Below are 16294 nucleotides of genomic sequence, written 5' to 3'. Positions count from 1 at the left end.
CAAACCCATATATCTCAGTTATAATTCCAAGAGGAAGCAGGTCGTTAACATTTTTCTTGCTTGGGTCTTCAGCCCTTTTCTGATATTTTCCAGACTGGGAGGATCTTGACCTTCTTAGAGCACTCTCTCTTTTTTACCCAGCTAAAGTTTAGATGAAATCCCCAAGTTTGACTTCTTCCCCTGACGCATGGTAGTTTGTCGACTATTGCCAAAGATACAGTGTATCCAAGAGGAAAAAAAAAATAGTATGCTGTCAGAAAAACTGGCTTCAGGTTTTGGGAAATGTTTTTACTACCCAGTAAAACAAGTGGAAAGATTATAATCAAAGCATTTCCATCTTACTTGTAAACAATTACAGCGGTCCTTACACTGATGCCACATTAGAAGACTGGGGAAAATTTACTGGATTCCATTCTAATGCAATTAGAGCTAATTTTGTTCTTTAAATGAATAAAAGGTCAGCTAGTAAATCTAGCTTATCTTGCGTCCAGACTTCAATAAATTGTTTTATTTAATTTGTTGTAAGAGATCTTATCCTTAATGGGTCTAGGTCTTATTTAGTTGACTTAGGTTTTAAAATATTTATGACCACCTTTGTAGATATGATTTGAATGATAGTTGGCAAGTTCCTCCCTGCTGGTTATCAAGGCCCCGGATCACTCATTGAGTGAATATAGGAAGGCATTTAAGATTTGTTATCTAGAAAAAGCTGATGTGAACTTCCAGCATTTAAATGTTCTTTAACCTGTGACAGGCAGAGGTAATTTAGCTATATCATGGTAACCTTTTGGATACTGTCTTACCTATAATTTCCCCTAAAGATCAAACTAGTTGCACTTCTAGTGTTTAAAGAGAATGTGTACCTACTGATGAGAACAGGAGGTATATTATTATTACTGACAACAACAAAGAAAATTTCAATCCTTCGCGTCCTATCCTTCCTGTCATTTTATAGGGCTGGCTCATGGTAAAAAATCTGCCTGCCATGCAGGAGAGTTTTGATCTGGGTTTGATCCCTGGGTTGGGAAAATCCCCCTGGAGAAGGGAGTGGCAACCCACTCCAGGATTCTTGCCTGGAGAAGCCCATGGACAGAGGAGCCCTGGCAGGCTGCAGTCATGGAGTTGCAAAGAGTCGGACACGACTGAGCAACTGACACTTTCACTTCAATATTAAAATATTTCCGGAGGGACTTTAGAGGCACAGTGTGATGCTTCTTCCTCTCTGTCCCCGCTCCGGCCTCCTTGTGAGGTGAACACTCACGTCCCTGCCCGACCTCTGTGACGGAGAACCCACACGGGTTGGGTTCAGGGACTCGTCGCTGCAGGGACTGACTGGCCACATCACCCCTGTTTGGATTCATTCTTCGGGGTTCCAGAGCTGCACCTGTCTTCACGGCTTGTCCTTCAGGCTGGTCCAGGAGGGAGCCCAGCATCCCTCCTGACCTTCAGGACCTGTTCCTTCTCCATCCCCACCTTTCCTGGCCCTGACCTCCCCCCCACCTCCTTTGTTACTTCCTCCCAATGTATCTTCTGTTCCCTTCTGGTACCTTCCATTGGGTTCTGCCATCCTAATCCTCATACACACGCCCACCAGCCTCCCCTCCAGGTGAGGGAAAGGTCACATAGATGCCTCTTCTCATTTTCACTTTTCAAAACATATTCCTTATATGGACTTTCTTCCAATTTCCACTCCCCGCCCCCCCCCCCCATTTTATTCCTAAACTCACCACATCCTGGTTTCTGCTCTGGAAACTTTCCTGAAGCTTCTCATTAAGATGATTAAATGCATCCCGAGACAATGCCGCAGCCCTGAGTCTTCATCCTTCCTGTTCAATACATTCTTCCCCCCAAGCCCTTTTTGAAAACCTCCAGTCCTCGTTTTTCATGACACGGTGCTCTCTTTCTCCATCATTGCTTCTGTTTTTCTTTGATCACTTTCTCTTCTTGCCCTTGATCCACCACTCTGTTCTTTCTCCCTAAATTTTCTTTTTTGTTCTTTTCAAAGTTAGGTGATGATGATTCCCAAATCTTTCCTTCCAGCTCAGATTTCTCCCCAAGATGCAGCCTAGTCTGCCCAGTTACCTGCTAGAAAGCCCAAGTGGGAGGACCAGAGAGGCATTTCAAACATGTGCTTAGAATTTTAATCAGTTACTTCTGCTGCTTTAGCCCACAAAGGTGGAAGTACATATTTATGTGTGTGTATTTATCTCTCTGGGCTTCCCTGCTGGCTGAGGGTAAAGAATCTGCCTGCCAAGCAAGAGATACAGGTTTGATCCCTTGGTCAGGATGATCCCCTGGAAGAGGAAATGGCAACCCACTCCAGTATTCTTACCGGGATAGTCCCATGGACAGAGGAGCCTGGTGGGCTACAGTCCGTGGAGTCACAAAAGAGACATGACGTAGCGACTAAAACAACAACAACAACAACATACATCTACATATGTAGCACAGGCTATAAATATATATTGTTTCCATGCTGTTTACAGAGGAAGGTAAAAGTTCATGTAAAGCATGATCATTTTGGATAAAAACACAACAGCTATTATCAAATTTTAGTATATTTTAAAGTAGTAACGTTGGGTTTTCCAAGCACAACCTCAGTCATAACAATATTACAACACTACAGTGAGACACAGATCTTAATCAGACTCTTGTTCATTTTTCTAGTTCACTGAATATCCTCTTCCTGCTTTTAATGTTTTCATATAACTGGGATGTTATTTAACCCTACAGTGAATGAATGAACGAACGAATGAGTGCTTGCTCATCTTTTATAGTTGACTTTCGTACTTTCATGTAAAAGCATCTCATCCTCCTCTGTAGACTCCAGGCCCAGAAAGTGATAAAGGTGAGCTTTCATCAGTGCTGACTCTTCAGTTTCATTTGGTTTGGCTTTTTTTGTTGAAGGCACCCTTTCTTTGCTGGAGAGAAGCAGAAGCTTTACTAACATCACAAAATCTTTTACAAGTTCTGACTACGGGGAATTTGGTTTTTTTCCAAGAGAACCCTGGCCTTGTCCTGGACAACATCTTCTTGGTTTTACATGTTTTAAAAATTATTTTGCATTTGAAAAATACTAATTTTGATTATATACATAGTAAAACTGTCAGAAATACACTGTGCAAGTGACAAATTTGGATCAGATGTTGTGTCTTCTCTCAGGAACATAGATACAAACAATCATAACAGAAGGTAGAAAGTGTGAAAGTCTATAAGAGATACATCTCAACTGATCCAGATGTTCAAGTTGATTACTTCCAGCCCAAAAGAATCAGAAAAGACTTGGGTGGAGCTGAATTTGAGGAGAGTCTCAAATGCTGTCCTCCTGAAGTCATTGTGTGTGTGTGGGTGTAGCTGGTTGTGTCACCAACAAGATATACATTGAGGTTCATTCTTTTCTGCTTATTTTTACTCGTAGGCAGTTTTATAACTTAAAATTTCTGAATATGTAAGACATTTCCTTGCCTCCAAAGTTGAGACTGTATAATAAGATGTATTCAGAGAAGTCTTGCTCTCCATCCTATCCTTCCGCTTTTATCCTCATGGCCCTACACCTTACCATTTTTGTTGCTTTTTTAAATTATCTTTTTGTCTATATTTCTGAAAATACTGTTAAGAAATATACATTTTTATTTATCTAAGCACTCTTGTCCTTCTAGACCATTTTACAGATTTTGAACATCTTCTATTAAGTCTAATCACTTGGTGATCTCCTTTGGAAAGGAACACTCTACAATGGCTATATTTTCCTCTAATTACTTCATGCAATCTGTTTCATTTTTCAAATAGGTCATGCCTGAATTAAAAGATAAAATGTTTGCCACTTGGTATGTACTTGGGCTATGACAAGATAAGATGATGTAGTGTTTAGGAGGCAAGCCACGAGCTTGAAGGAGTTAGCTCCGTTCCATTTGCAGCTGCGTGCTAATTATATGAGCACTCAGAGCTGAGCTGTAAGGATCAAGAAGAAGAAGGGTAATGACTGATTTGAAGAATCAACATAACACCAATTCCCATAATTGTCTTTAGGTGTTTGTTCCTTTTGATCACACGTGAAATATGGAAATGACTGTGTTACAGTTTGTTCTTTTAAGTCCTGATGCTCGCAAATATAATTTCTCCTAAATTCTAGGTATTTATTTTTGTTCCTAATTGAGATTAATTAAATACTTGGTATATTAATTTTCTATTTCCACATAACTAATGACCCCAAAACTTAACAGCTAAAGCCATAAACAGGTATTACTTCCCAGTTTCCTGTGGGTCAGGAATTTGGGGTGGTTTTGACTCCGGTCTCCATCAAGCCACTGCCCTGGGCCTCGGCCACTGGAAGGCCTCCCCAGGGCTGGAGAATGGCCTGTGGGCTCACACGTGACTATGGGCTGGAGGCCCCACTGGCTGGTCATGTGGGCGTCTTTCTAAGGCAGATTCAGCATCCTCATGACTTAGCCTCTGGCTTCCCCAGAGCTCTCGATCCGAAAGAGAGCAAGGCAGGAGCTGCAGTGTCTCTCATGACCTCGCCGGCCGTCATGTGTAGTTGTTTTCACAACAGCCCGTTAGCAGCCACCCAAGTCAGACCCGAGTCAGACCCACTCAGGCTGCGAGGAGACTACCCCAGGGCAGCGGGTGCTGCTGGAGGCCACTCTTGGGCTCAGTATTTCTGGGACTTTTAAAAGAAAAGTAAGAAAGCAGAGCTGTGATGTCTTATAACCACTGATGCAGCAGTGCTAGGACGACAACCACCCTAATACATAGTGAAAGCTCAGTGGTCTCTTTTTGGTAAGGAGGGGCTAGTTTACAGTACACCATGGGAGTCTGTTTCATGTGTGTCTTAAAAGATGCACAGAGTTGCTGAGATTGATCAGAGGTTTAAATCTGAAGGAGAAAAGCAAGTTGCAGCTTTATCAAAGTGAGTTTTCTCCAAGACATCAAACAAGTTCCCTGTTGAAAAATTGATGTAAAAAATTCATGGAGGCACTTACAGTAGGTTTTACTTATGGCATCATTTTGTTGCCATTTAAAAATGGCTCTTGGCTTTTAAGGGCGAGTAAGTGAGCTATTGTGAGGGAACTTGTGAACTTCGAGCACTGAGTAGCCTGCCATTTGGACTTTGATGATTCTGATGGCCGGCCTCACAGTGTTTGCACACAGCTGCTGACTAGTGAGGGTCTTTAAACTCCCCCTGGTATAGTTCTGGGGGTGGGAAGAACAGAGAAGGCAATGTCTGAAAGGAGGAAACAACAAAGGTTGACAGCGAAGACCAGTGGGGACCCAAAATTATTTTTATGATGATCAAATTAGGTTGAAGGATGACAGTTTGTCTTACAACTGAGGAGGAATTATATCATGTGATACCATTATCTATTTTTTTCGATAATGTTCAAAATTAAAGCGATAATAAAAAAAGTTGTTCTTAAAACTCTACCTCCAGTTACCTCAAAAGTAACGGAGCAGCTGGAACCAACAATAGCTTCCAAATTCTCATCAGTTTTCTTGTGGATTTCAAAAGAGTTGGGAAAGGCAAGTCCCTTTGGAGCCTACATAACACCAGTCTGTATGCAGGTCAGGAAGCAACAGTTAGAACTGGACATGGAACAACAGACTGGTTCCAAATAGGAAAAGGAGTATGTCAAGGCTGTATATTGTCACCCTGCTTATTTAACTTACATGCAGAGTACATCATGAGAAACGCTGGGCTGGATGAAGCACAAGCTGGAATCAAGATTGCCGGGAGAAATATCAGTAACCTCAGATATGCAGATGACACCACCTTTATGGCAGAAAGTGAGGAAGAACTAAAGAGCCTCTTGATGAAAGTAAAAGAGGAGAGTGAAAAAGTTGGCTTAAAACTCAACATTCAGAAAACTAAGGTCATAGCATCTGGTCCCATCACTTCATGGCAAATAGATGGAGAAACAGTGGGAAAAGTGAGAGACTTTATTTTCTTGGGCCCTAAAATCACTGCAGATGGTGACTGCAGCCATGAAATTAAAAGGTGCTTGCTCCGTGGAAGGAAAGTTATGACCAACCTAGACAGCATATTAAAAAGCAGAGACATTACTTTGCCAACAAAGGTCTATCTAGTCAAAGCTATGGTTTTTCCAGTAGTCATGTGTGGATGTGAGAGTTGGACTATAAAGAAAGCTGAGCATCGAAGAATTGATGCTTTTCAACTGAGGTGTTGGAGAAGACTCTTGAGAGTCTCTTGGACTGCAAGGAGATCCAACCAGTCCACCCTAAAGGAAATCAATCCTGAATATTCATTGGAAGGACTGATGCTGAAGCTGAAACTCCAATACTTTGGTCACCTGATGCGAAGAACTGACTCATTTGAAAAGATCCTGATGCTGGGAAAGATTGAAGCTGGGCAGAGAAGGGGACGACAGAGGATGAGATGGTTGGATGGCATCACTGACTCAATGGACATGAGTTTGAGTAAACTCATGTTTACTCAACATGAGTTGGTGATGGACAGGGAGGCCTGGTGTGCTGCAGCCCATGGGGTTGCAAAGAGTTGGACACGACTGAGTGACTGAACTGAACTGAACTCCAGTCTCATCTCCTAGAAGCAAAAAATTAGTACATATTTTGTCTCATCAACACTGAGTACCCACTTTAGTGTTTTTTCTTTTGCTACTCAGAAAATTTGAATGAGAAATATATATGTGAATATATATATATATATATCTCAATACGTACCATATTTAAAGGAGTAATTAATTGAACTAGAGTAATTCAATTGAATTGGAGGAATACGCATTTGGAAGGATTATCTTTATAATAGTTATTTTCATGAAAGTGCCATTTCTCTAAATTGGTAAATAAGCAGATTTGTTCAGGTAGGTGTTTCTGAGACCTTAGGTATTGCCCCATAAACTGATCAGCAGTCTGTTTACATCCATTGGCTTCACTGCTAATGCTAAACCATTTTCATGGGTACCATTCACAAGCCTTGAAGGTAAGGGAGACACTAGATCCAAACGGTCCTCTTTAGAAAAAAGAAATGATAATTACGTGACATGACGTAATTAGCTGAAGCCACGGCAGTAATCAGATTGGAGTGTACGAATGTGTCAAACCGACGCATTGTGCGGTCAGACAGACACAAGGCTACCTGTTGGTTATATCTCAGTTGCAAAAACTAAGTGAGGAAAGCTTGTTGCCAACGATAAATAGCATGTGAATTGTTTGTATACTTGAAATGCCTAAAACAGCAGTGGGATGCACTGTTTATGGGTATCTGCAGAAAAAATTCAAAGGACAAAAATATGGAAACACACCTGCTAGCCAGAGGACCGTGGATCCTTCTGGAGGAGGAAAGGAGAGAGACCGGAAATAAATACATTTTCTCTGTACTTGAAATGATATATACGGCCCCCTGCCAAATCTAGGAACTTCGTATAAAAAAAAAAAAAAGAAAGAGTTTGAGGACCAAATAGGCAGGTCTCAGTTCAAAGCCTGCCACTTTTACCCAAACTCCTTTCTCTGCTCCTGTTCCCTTGTTTATAAAACAAGGGTCACTGCAGCTTCTTTGACGTTGCCCTGAGGACTGAATGAGGTAATGTGTGGGAAGTACCTAGTATAACACCTACCTGCTTAGAGGTGCTCAGCAACTAGTGCTTTTAAATGCCTTGTGTGAGGTCACACCCCAGCCTGTGGAAGACGTAGAGTTTGACCTCCGACCTCCTGGTTCTGAGCCAAGTTCTTCTTCCCTGGCTTGGGTTCTGTGAAGAAGGCAGTGTTGATGGAGAAGCAGAGCAGCAGGCAGCTCTGACCATGGAAGGGAGCTGGAGCCCCTGCCTGTTTCCTGCTGCCCAGCCTCTCTCCCTGCCCTGGTCGTGGAGCAGCAGCTTGGGCAAGAGCCTTGCAGCCTGAGCTCTGCCTCTCTCTGCTCTCTCCAAAAAGTCTCTCGCTGCTAGAAGAACCAAGCGATTGTGCCATCGTGTTTGTAGCTACCTGGCTTGACTCAACTGTGTGTTTTGATTTTTCCTTTTCTCTCCTTTGTTGACAGCGTCATCAGCAAAGTGGTCCCAGCCCCCGAGGCTAAGCCGGCGCCTTCTCTGAACAGACCCAAGACGCCGCCACCCGCCCCGGCCCCCGCCCCGGCCCCCATGCACGTCACCCCTGCCCCGGTGCCTTTGCCCCTCCTGGCCCCGGCCAGCGCACCCCTCGCCGGGATGCCCGCCCCAGCCCCTGCTGCTTCGGGAGCCGCCAGCTCCAAAGCCCCGGTCCGCAGTGTGGTCACGGAGACGGTCAGCACCTACGTGGTGAGCAGCTTTCTGTTTTGGGGAGTATTTAAGAGAAAGTCAATTAAGAGCTCACTCTTTGCTCATGAAAATGTTTCCAATTAAAAAAGCAGTGTCAGATGGATCATCATTGAATTTCAGAAGCGATTCTTCAGGACTGGAAAGGCATATTCATTGCATTTTCAAGCTTTTGGCTGAAAAGTATTGTGTTAGGATGTCTGCATAGTTAGTCTCCATAAACAATGCCAGAGCATTGTTTTTGTTACGCATCATTGTTTTGGAATATGACTATACACACACACACACACAAACATATATACAGCACAATCGTATAAATATAGAGGTGAATAGTGACAGTCAAGCTCCTCATTGACTTTCTTGATCAAGCAGTGATTCACTTCAGAGAATAATTAGCATGACGTACACACATCTCACAGGCCAGCCGCTGTTTCTGAGCAGGAGTACTAATTATAGTATCTCACTGGCTGAGGTCCAGAACATATCTGGGCCTGCAGAATGAATGGAAATGAACCTGTAAACCACAGAACTTCCTGAGTCCAAGCCTGTCTTCAGGTGGAAAAACTCACCTTGACACATGTGTTCACACGGTTGTCATGAGACCGTTTTCTCATGTTTGTGCCCTACTTACTAGTATCAGGTCTAACTGAAGCCCTGAATTCAGTTAAGTAACAAACAGGCTCTTTGGGCTCCGTAGTGTGACTCACGAGCACATGACAAAACGATTTCAGGCACATAGAGGTCCTCAGTGAGCTGACACTGGGAGACCACCGAGTGTGTAGACTGAGATGTGTCAGCCTGGCGGCGGCTAGGATCTTTCAGAATAGATGTGCTTGGGAAGCGACAGACTCGGACCCCTGCCGTTGACGTCACAAATCATGCAAGTATTACTTTTCTATACGGGCATTTGAAAGGAAATTTCAGTGAATCATTAAGTGTTTGAGGCACTATCATGATACAGAGGATAAGAAGAAAGTCTCAGAAGTCTTCAGAGAGGATATAAAGACATGGACTATTAACAAGAAAATATTAAATTGGCAATTCAAGACAACAATGGAAGACATGGTACAAAGATCTGTGGTCATTAAATCAGTGCATTCAAGGACCAGTTGCCACAGGTGTTTAATTGAGGCCACGTCACCCCAAGATGGGTAAATCGGGGAGGACTTTATGCTTGATCTCCCTGACCTCCATTTCTTCAGCTGTAACCAGGGATTGTTAGACTAAGTGATCCCTGTGGTGTGTTCTAGCTCTAAAAGCTGATTCTCCAGTGGATTTTTGAGTCAACTCCCTGGAGATAGATCAGACTTGCATAGACAGCATAGACGAAAAGCCTCTGTCCCCTCAGAGACATTTTGTAGACAGAAGACAAAATGTGTGATTTGAAGGAAGGACACAGGCTGATTTTGTTGCTGCCCGATCTATGACACTGGAACTGTCACTGACATTCCTTCAGCTCCAGTCTCCCCATTTCTAACCTACCCAAGCACTGTTTAGGAGGATGAAACCAAGTCAGGTGTTTTCGAAAGAGCTTAGTAAACTGCGAGGGGCTGGGCGCTGTAGCAGATTTCTCATGTCGCAGGGTCACGGCCTCCTAATTTCAAGAATCAGCCGCAGGACAGGGCATGCATGGCAGCTTCAGGGCGCAGGTTACTGGGCTGGCCTTCACCCCAGACAGCTGGCACAGGCCGACTGGTGGTCTCTGCTTGAAACTGGAGACTAGGACCGAGTCGGGGATGTGGCTGCCCACAGATTTGTTCAGGAAGCCTTCACAGCCTGTCTGCTCTTGCAGAGACTTTCCAGAATGGCAGACCTTAAAATAGTTAGAATTCCGTGAGTTGGAATGAACCGTCTCTGCCCCCCGTACACCCGTCACACACACAAAAAACCGTTTCTCTCCTGCACATCCAGTCAGCGTTGTATCTGAACGCACCAGGAGAGACTACAGCTTGCAAAATCAATGGAATGAAATTATATGCTGTGTGGTCAGCAAAACTTCAAAAATTAACTCTTAGTTATTGCTGGCTTTTTGAAAGACTGTCAGAGAATTGTCTCTTCCAGATTGGTCTTGTTCATGTGGAATTTGAGGAGGTGGTTCAGTTAGGAATGCTTCTTATTTGGAACTGCTAAGTCAAATCCAGAGCACAGCATATTTGTTGCAAAATAACGTGAAAACGCGTGGCTCTTTGGCCTCCTGCGTCCCTTATTTCATTTGCCCTTTAGTTGATTGTACTTTGCTAAAAATGTCATAAAGGGAATGGAAAGTTACTTAGTAACAACTCTTTTATATCCTTGATCTTATCAGCCAGTTCAGGAGGAGGGTTTGGCTAATAAGTAATAAGGCGATATATGCACATAGGCCGTACTTATTGATTCCAGACCTGTGAATGCAATGGAGGGAACAACGCAGAGTTGAACTAGGTAGCTTTCAGAAGTATCAGGCGTTACTAGTCATTCAGAACCTGTGTGTTTCAGTCTTTCTTTAGATGAAGGTGACTGTAGGTCACATTGCTCACAGAAATGATTATCAAAGGTTTTGTTTTTATGACTTTGAAAAGACAGTTTAAAATAGTCATTAGAAACATCTTGGGAGTTCCCCGATGGCCTAGTAATTAGGACTCGGCACTCCCATTGCCAGGGCCCAGGTTCAATCCCTGGTCAAGGAATTAAGATCTTGCAAGCCATGCAACATGGCCAAAAAAAAAAAAAAAGTAGAAGAAAGGTCTTATCATTGAACTCTAAGGAGCATTTTTTTTCCATATGATCCCAGGATAGTGAGGACCATGATCACAGCTTTAATAAATTATTAGCTCCTGGGTTTTTCCGTCTGTTCATTTAGTCTGTCAGTTTATTAGCTCCACAGTGTGTAGTAATCCTTATCATGCCCTTTTGGGGATTTCTTTTTTCTCAATGCCTCTCTCGTTTCGCCCACCCCAGATCCGAGACGAGTGGGGAAACCAGATCTGGATCTGTCCCGGCTGCAACAAGCCCGACGATGGGAGCCCCATGATCGGCTGTGACGAATGTGATGACTGGTACCACTGGTGAGTCCCCTGCGGGGCACCGGGGGAGAGGCTCAGGACACGCGTGGCCCCGGCCCATGCAGGCTCATCTCCCAGAGCAGCTCATTTCCTGGGAGGAGCGTCTGGAGCAGAATCCCTGTGCCAAGAGAATGGCATTCGTATTATTTGCAAAAAATTAGTCTTTAGACTGTGGCTCTTCAGCCTAAATTCTGAATGTGTCGCTTAGCTCACGTATTCTTTAGAAAGGGAAAAGGAGATACAGCAGGTTGGTTCCCTTGCCTTTCTTGTCAGTCATTTTCTGTAGCAGCTGTGGAAACACGGAGGGAACCCCGTAAACACCCCCATAAAGTGCAGAAGTAGAGGGGCAGCTGGAGTGGTCTCCACAGCTTCCCCAAACGGAAGGAGCAGCATCAGGGTGCATGCGAACAGTCCTGCTGTTCTATCTTGAAAATATCGGATATGAAAAGATAGGAATCTGCTTAGTCAGGTGCTGTGGGATATCTCTGAGATAAAAACAAAGCCTAGCTCAGAGGAATTAGACTATTTCTGGCTGAAAGGATGAATGAGCTCATTAAGGTCTCCAGCAGAGCCTGGGGAAGGGGCTCGTGTAAGGTGATCGCCCACTGGCCCAGCAGGGGTGCAGCCGCATCCTCCGCCAGAGCTGGTGACTTGGGTGTCTGGTAAATGCGCCTTGAAAGTGAAAATCGCTCAGTCGTGTCCGACTCTTTGCGACCCCATGGACTATACAGTCCGTGGAATTCTAGGCCAGAATATTGGAGTGGGTGGTAGCCTTTTCCTCCTCCAGGGGATCTTCCCAACCCAGGGATCGAACCCATACACATAACAGATTATTGAATGATGTCCTGAAAAACGTAGGACAAGAAGATGTGTGTGTCTGAAGCCGGTTTGTCTGACGCTCCTCTCGCTTGGTTCCCGTGTAGGCCCTGCGTGGGCATCATGGCCGCGCCCCCGGAAGAGATGCAGTGGTTCTGCCCCAAGTGCTCGAACAGGAAGAAGGATAAAAAGCACAAGAAGCGGAAGCACCGGGCGCACTGATGCCTGGAGCGGGGCTGCCCCCGCCCGCCGCCACCGCGTCGCCCGCCCGGACGCTGAGCCCGGCCAGACTGAGGACGGAACACACGCCCCCACCCCCGGGGGCTTTGCCGGGGCCCCCGGCGAGGGCCACGTGGTCGCCCCCGCAGAAGAACTCTCACGCGGGGGGGCCTCGCCTCCGTTTCCTATTACCAGTGACAAGTATTATTAATAAAAAGACTATACTCTCTCCTTTCGATTTTCCTCAATTCTCTCCAGGGCCTTTTCCTTAAGGTGTTAGCTGAGAAGATGGCGTGTGGCCCGCCCTGACCGTGCCCGAGGGTGACGTGGGTCGGCTGTATGTGTCTCCAGCCTCCTCCCCTCTGTAGTCAGATAATCGTAATCACATGAAAGAAAACTCGAGGGGGAGTGTCAGTAAATATTTTTGTGATGAAAAATATATGAAGCTTCCCCCACCCCACCCCCTGTTTTTAGTACTAACATGTAAAATGTTCAGGCTTTTTGTGAAATACCTTATATTTTTTAAGAAAAAGGTTTCTATCATGTCCTGTTGGCTCTCGTGCAAGTTGTTTTTGTTGACTCTCTCACCTGTCCTCTCTCTCTCTCTCTCTCTCTCTCTCTTGTCGGCGGACTTTGCCCGTTCCTCCAAACTGCTGGTGGTCTTCTCATGGCTTACCCATCTCATCAGCTTGTATGAAACCTCTGCACACAAGGAGATCTCCCCTAATGTAAATAATAAATATTTATGAAGTAGTTATTTTTAAAAATTTTTTTATCGTGTTTAATTCTGGCTTTCTGTGAAAACGCGCTGCGGTTTCAGCCACGTCTGTAATTACCGCTGTACATAAGCAAAGAAGGCTGGAAAAAAAAGAGCCATGCTAAGTTCAGTTACCTACCTTGAGCTGAACCCTCGCAGAACACGGGGGAGGACCTGAGCAGTTGGAAGGAAAGCAAGGCAATTTAAATCTATGGCTTATGATTTGAAATTGTTATCTCTTCCATTTCTGTAAATTTCTTTGACTTCCTTTTGTTTCAAAGGACATGTAGATTGCCCAAAAGTAAAAAAAAAAAAAAGAAAAAATACTGTAGCATTTTGTGTTTATATTGTTTTATTTCTGCAAATCTGTTCATTATATTGTGGTTTAAGGCTGAAATGAAGTATATTATGCAATTTTTTTTTAAAGAAAACTCATCAAATTTCAGGGTATCACAAAACTTTATTATATTACTATACTGCCCACTATTTATTATATGTTAATAGATGTCTGAGAGATAAACCAAATATTTTATTTTTAATGTAAAACATCAAATTTAATTTTATTAGCATATTTTAGCAACTTTGGAATAAATATGGACTTTTACTTGATTTTGAAATAATCCCAAGTTGGGCCAGTGTAATGGATATCTTGAATGCTAGACTATGGGCTTTGAACCTAATACAAATATATTAATAGAAATTGTGATTTTTTTTTAAAAAATGCCAAGTAAATTGATATTAGTGTATGAATTAATCATATTGAGGTTTTCTGCCGTGAATGTTAAATTGCAGATCAGTGTCACCCTCTCGAGTGCAGTATTTCATTGCCCTCCTTGTTCTAGAAGCCAACATTTTTCTATGCCTACAAAGAAAGCATCTATGTTGAGATACGTGGTTTTGTTCTATTAATTTCAGATCATCCTAAATACTTTATACGATATTTTCACATGCACAGAATCTTCCCCATTAGTGCTTTTTGGAGAGGGATGAGGGTGGGGAAGTGCAAAATAAAGGATTATTGGCTATTTCATAGTTTGCTTTTCCATTTTCTTTACTTAGGATTTAGTTCCTCAAGGCATGGTCAGTGGATCTGACCTTGCCACATCTAAGTGAGCTGGTCACGCCACTGAAATCAGAACGCAGTGCCCATATAGAACTTTGCCCTAGTCCCGCTGTCTGAGAGACCTCAGCCCACAGGACACTGAAGGAATTTCAATCAGTTCGTTGTCTTTTGCTATTTCATGGTTGCTTTCCTAAATCCAGTTCATGATTTTATAAATGGCCTTTGCAATAATAAAACCAAAGAATCATTTTCAGGGGGCCGAAGAGCTCGGGGGATTAGTAATGGAATACAGAGCCTTTCACCTCTGGGTCAGTGAGCTGAATCCAGCCCAGGTCACCAGAGACTCGGAGTTGTTACCACCTTCTGACTGTTCAGCGGCCTGTGTGAAATGGGCTGGTGGTCTCCATCTCTACAGGGTGGCTAGCTGTACACCAACCAAAAGGGGTCCAAGAAACTGCAAAAGGAAATGTGGATTAGAGAATAAAACCCCGGTGTTCCGAAGCAGAGTTAGAAAGCTGGGCTGACTCACCCCACATAAAGTTGCGCTGAAGAAAAAGAGTTTCACAGACGTCACGAAGAGGATGGAGATGAATTCAGTCATCCCAATGCAGTCGAACTAAATAGGGAAATGAAAAGCCTGTGTTGGACGAGAGAAGGAAGGGTTATGTTGGGAAAGATGATGGTTTTAATTAGCAGAAAACCTTGAGGGGACCCATGCAATAGAAAGAGAGTGGGTTTGGGGGGGTTTTTTTGACTGGAAAATTCACGGCATTTTTTGGTCTTGTTTTAAAACCTTTTTATTTTGTATTGGGGCATAGCTGATTAACAATGTTGTGGTAGTTTCAGGTGGACAGCAAAGGGACTCAGCCACACGTACACAGGTATCCATTCTCCCCCAGGCTTCCTCCCATCCGGGCAGCCACATAACATTGAGCAGAGGCCCCTGCGCTATACAGTAAGTCCTTGTTGGTTATTCACTTTCAATACAGCAGTGTGTGCATGTCCGTCCCAAACACCCAAACTGACCCTTCTTCCCCCACCCTCCACATCATAAGTTCATTCTCCAAGTCTGTGTGTCTCTTTCTGTTTTGTAAGTTCATTTGTATCATTTCTTTTTACAGTCCACATATAAGGGATGTCATATGATATTTCTCCCTCTCTGTTTGACTTACTTGACTCAGTATGACACTCTCTAGGTCCATGCATGTTGCTGCAAATGACATTATTTCATTCTTTTTAATGGCTGAGTAGTATTCCATTTCCATATATACATGAAATATATATATATATATATATATATATATATATATACACACCACATCTTCTTTATCCATTCATTTATTGATGGACATTTAGGTTGCTTCCATGTCTTGGCTATTGTAAACAGTGCTGCATTGAACATTGGGGTGCACGTATCCTTTCGGATCATGTTTTTCTCTGGATGTGTGCCCAGGAGTGGGATTGCAGTGTCATATGGTGGCTCTATTTTTAGTGTTTTAAGGAACCTCCCTACCGTTCTCCACAGTGACTGTGCCAATTTACATTTCCACCCACAGTGGAGGAGGGTTGTAAGAGAGTGGGTTTTGACTTTTGAGGGAGAAAAAGGTCACAGAGCAGCAAGCATTGGAAAGACTCCCGGGACTGAGAAAACGTGATGTAAAGGCATAGAGGGTGTCTCCGGTGGGAGTGGGACACGTTCCCCTCTGACCGCCAAGCTGCTTGTCTTCTGAAGGTGTCTGCACTGAAGCACAGCCAGGAGCCCTACCCTCCAGATGATTTGCGGCTCCAAACGTCCTGCAGAAAATCAGAGGGCATCGGAGCACTCTGGCCCTGTCTGGCTTTTCGCAAAGATAAAACATAGTGCCTCACTCCGGGGTATCACCTCACCCGCCTTTGTTCTCCCTTGAATAGGACGATTCAACAAAGACCCTGGTAACCAAATTAAAGTATAAAAGGAACACTGAGATATGGAAACCCGGCCGGTGAGAATGCTAATGAATGAAGTCCACTAAAGGCGCGGGCTAAGTTCTCAATACAAATAGTTTTATGGCCAATCTCTCCAGATCATAGCAGTCTCCTTTAGAAGTCCAAGTCTAGGAGTAGATAGTCATCCCAAGTGAAGAATGAAACAGAT

General features: G+C 43.7%; 1 protein-coding gene across 1 annotated transcript in view; it reads left to right on the top strand.

The window, feature by feature from the left end:
• The window catches only part of TAF3 (TATA-box binding protein associated factor 3), a 118802-nt gene extending 104673 nt beyond the window's left edge, over nucleotides 1-14129 (top strand). Inside the window, exons 5-7 of the mRNA XM_043479338.1 lie at nucleotides 8012-8267; nucleotides 11202-11308; nucleotides 12229-14129. Coding sequence (XP_043335273.1) covers nucleotides 8012-8267; nucleotides 11202-11308; nucleotides 12229-12343 — 478 coding nt within the window. The 3' untranslated portion in view covers nucleotides 12344-14129. The remainder of the gene's footprint in view (nucleotides 1-8011; nucleotides 8268-11201; nucleotides 11309-12228) is intronic.
• Nucleotides 14130-16294: the final 2165 nt, after the last annotated feature.

Source organism: Cervus canadensis, chromosome 10 (assembly GCF_019320065.1).
Source record: "Cervus canadensis isolate Bull #8, Minnesota chromosome 10, ASM1932006v1, whole genome shotgun sequence".
Lineage (NCBI taxonomy): Eukaryota > Metazoa > Chordata > Mammalia > Artiodactyla > Cervidae > Cervus > Cervus canadensis.
This window is presented reverse-complemented; position numbering and strand designations above follow the sequence as displayed.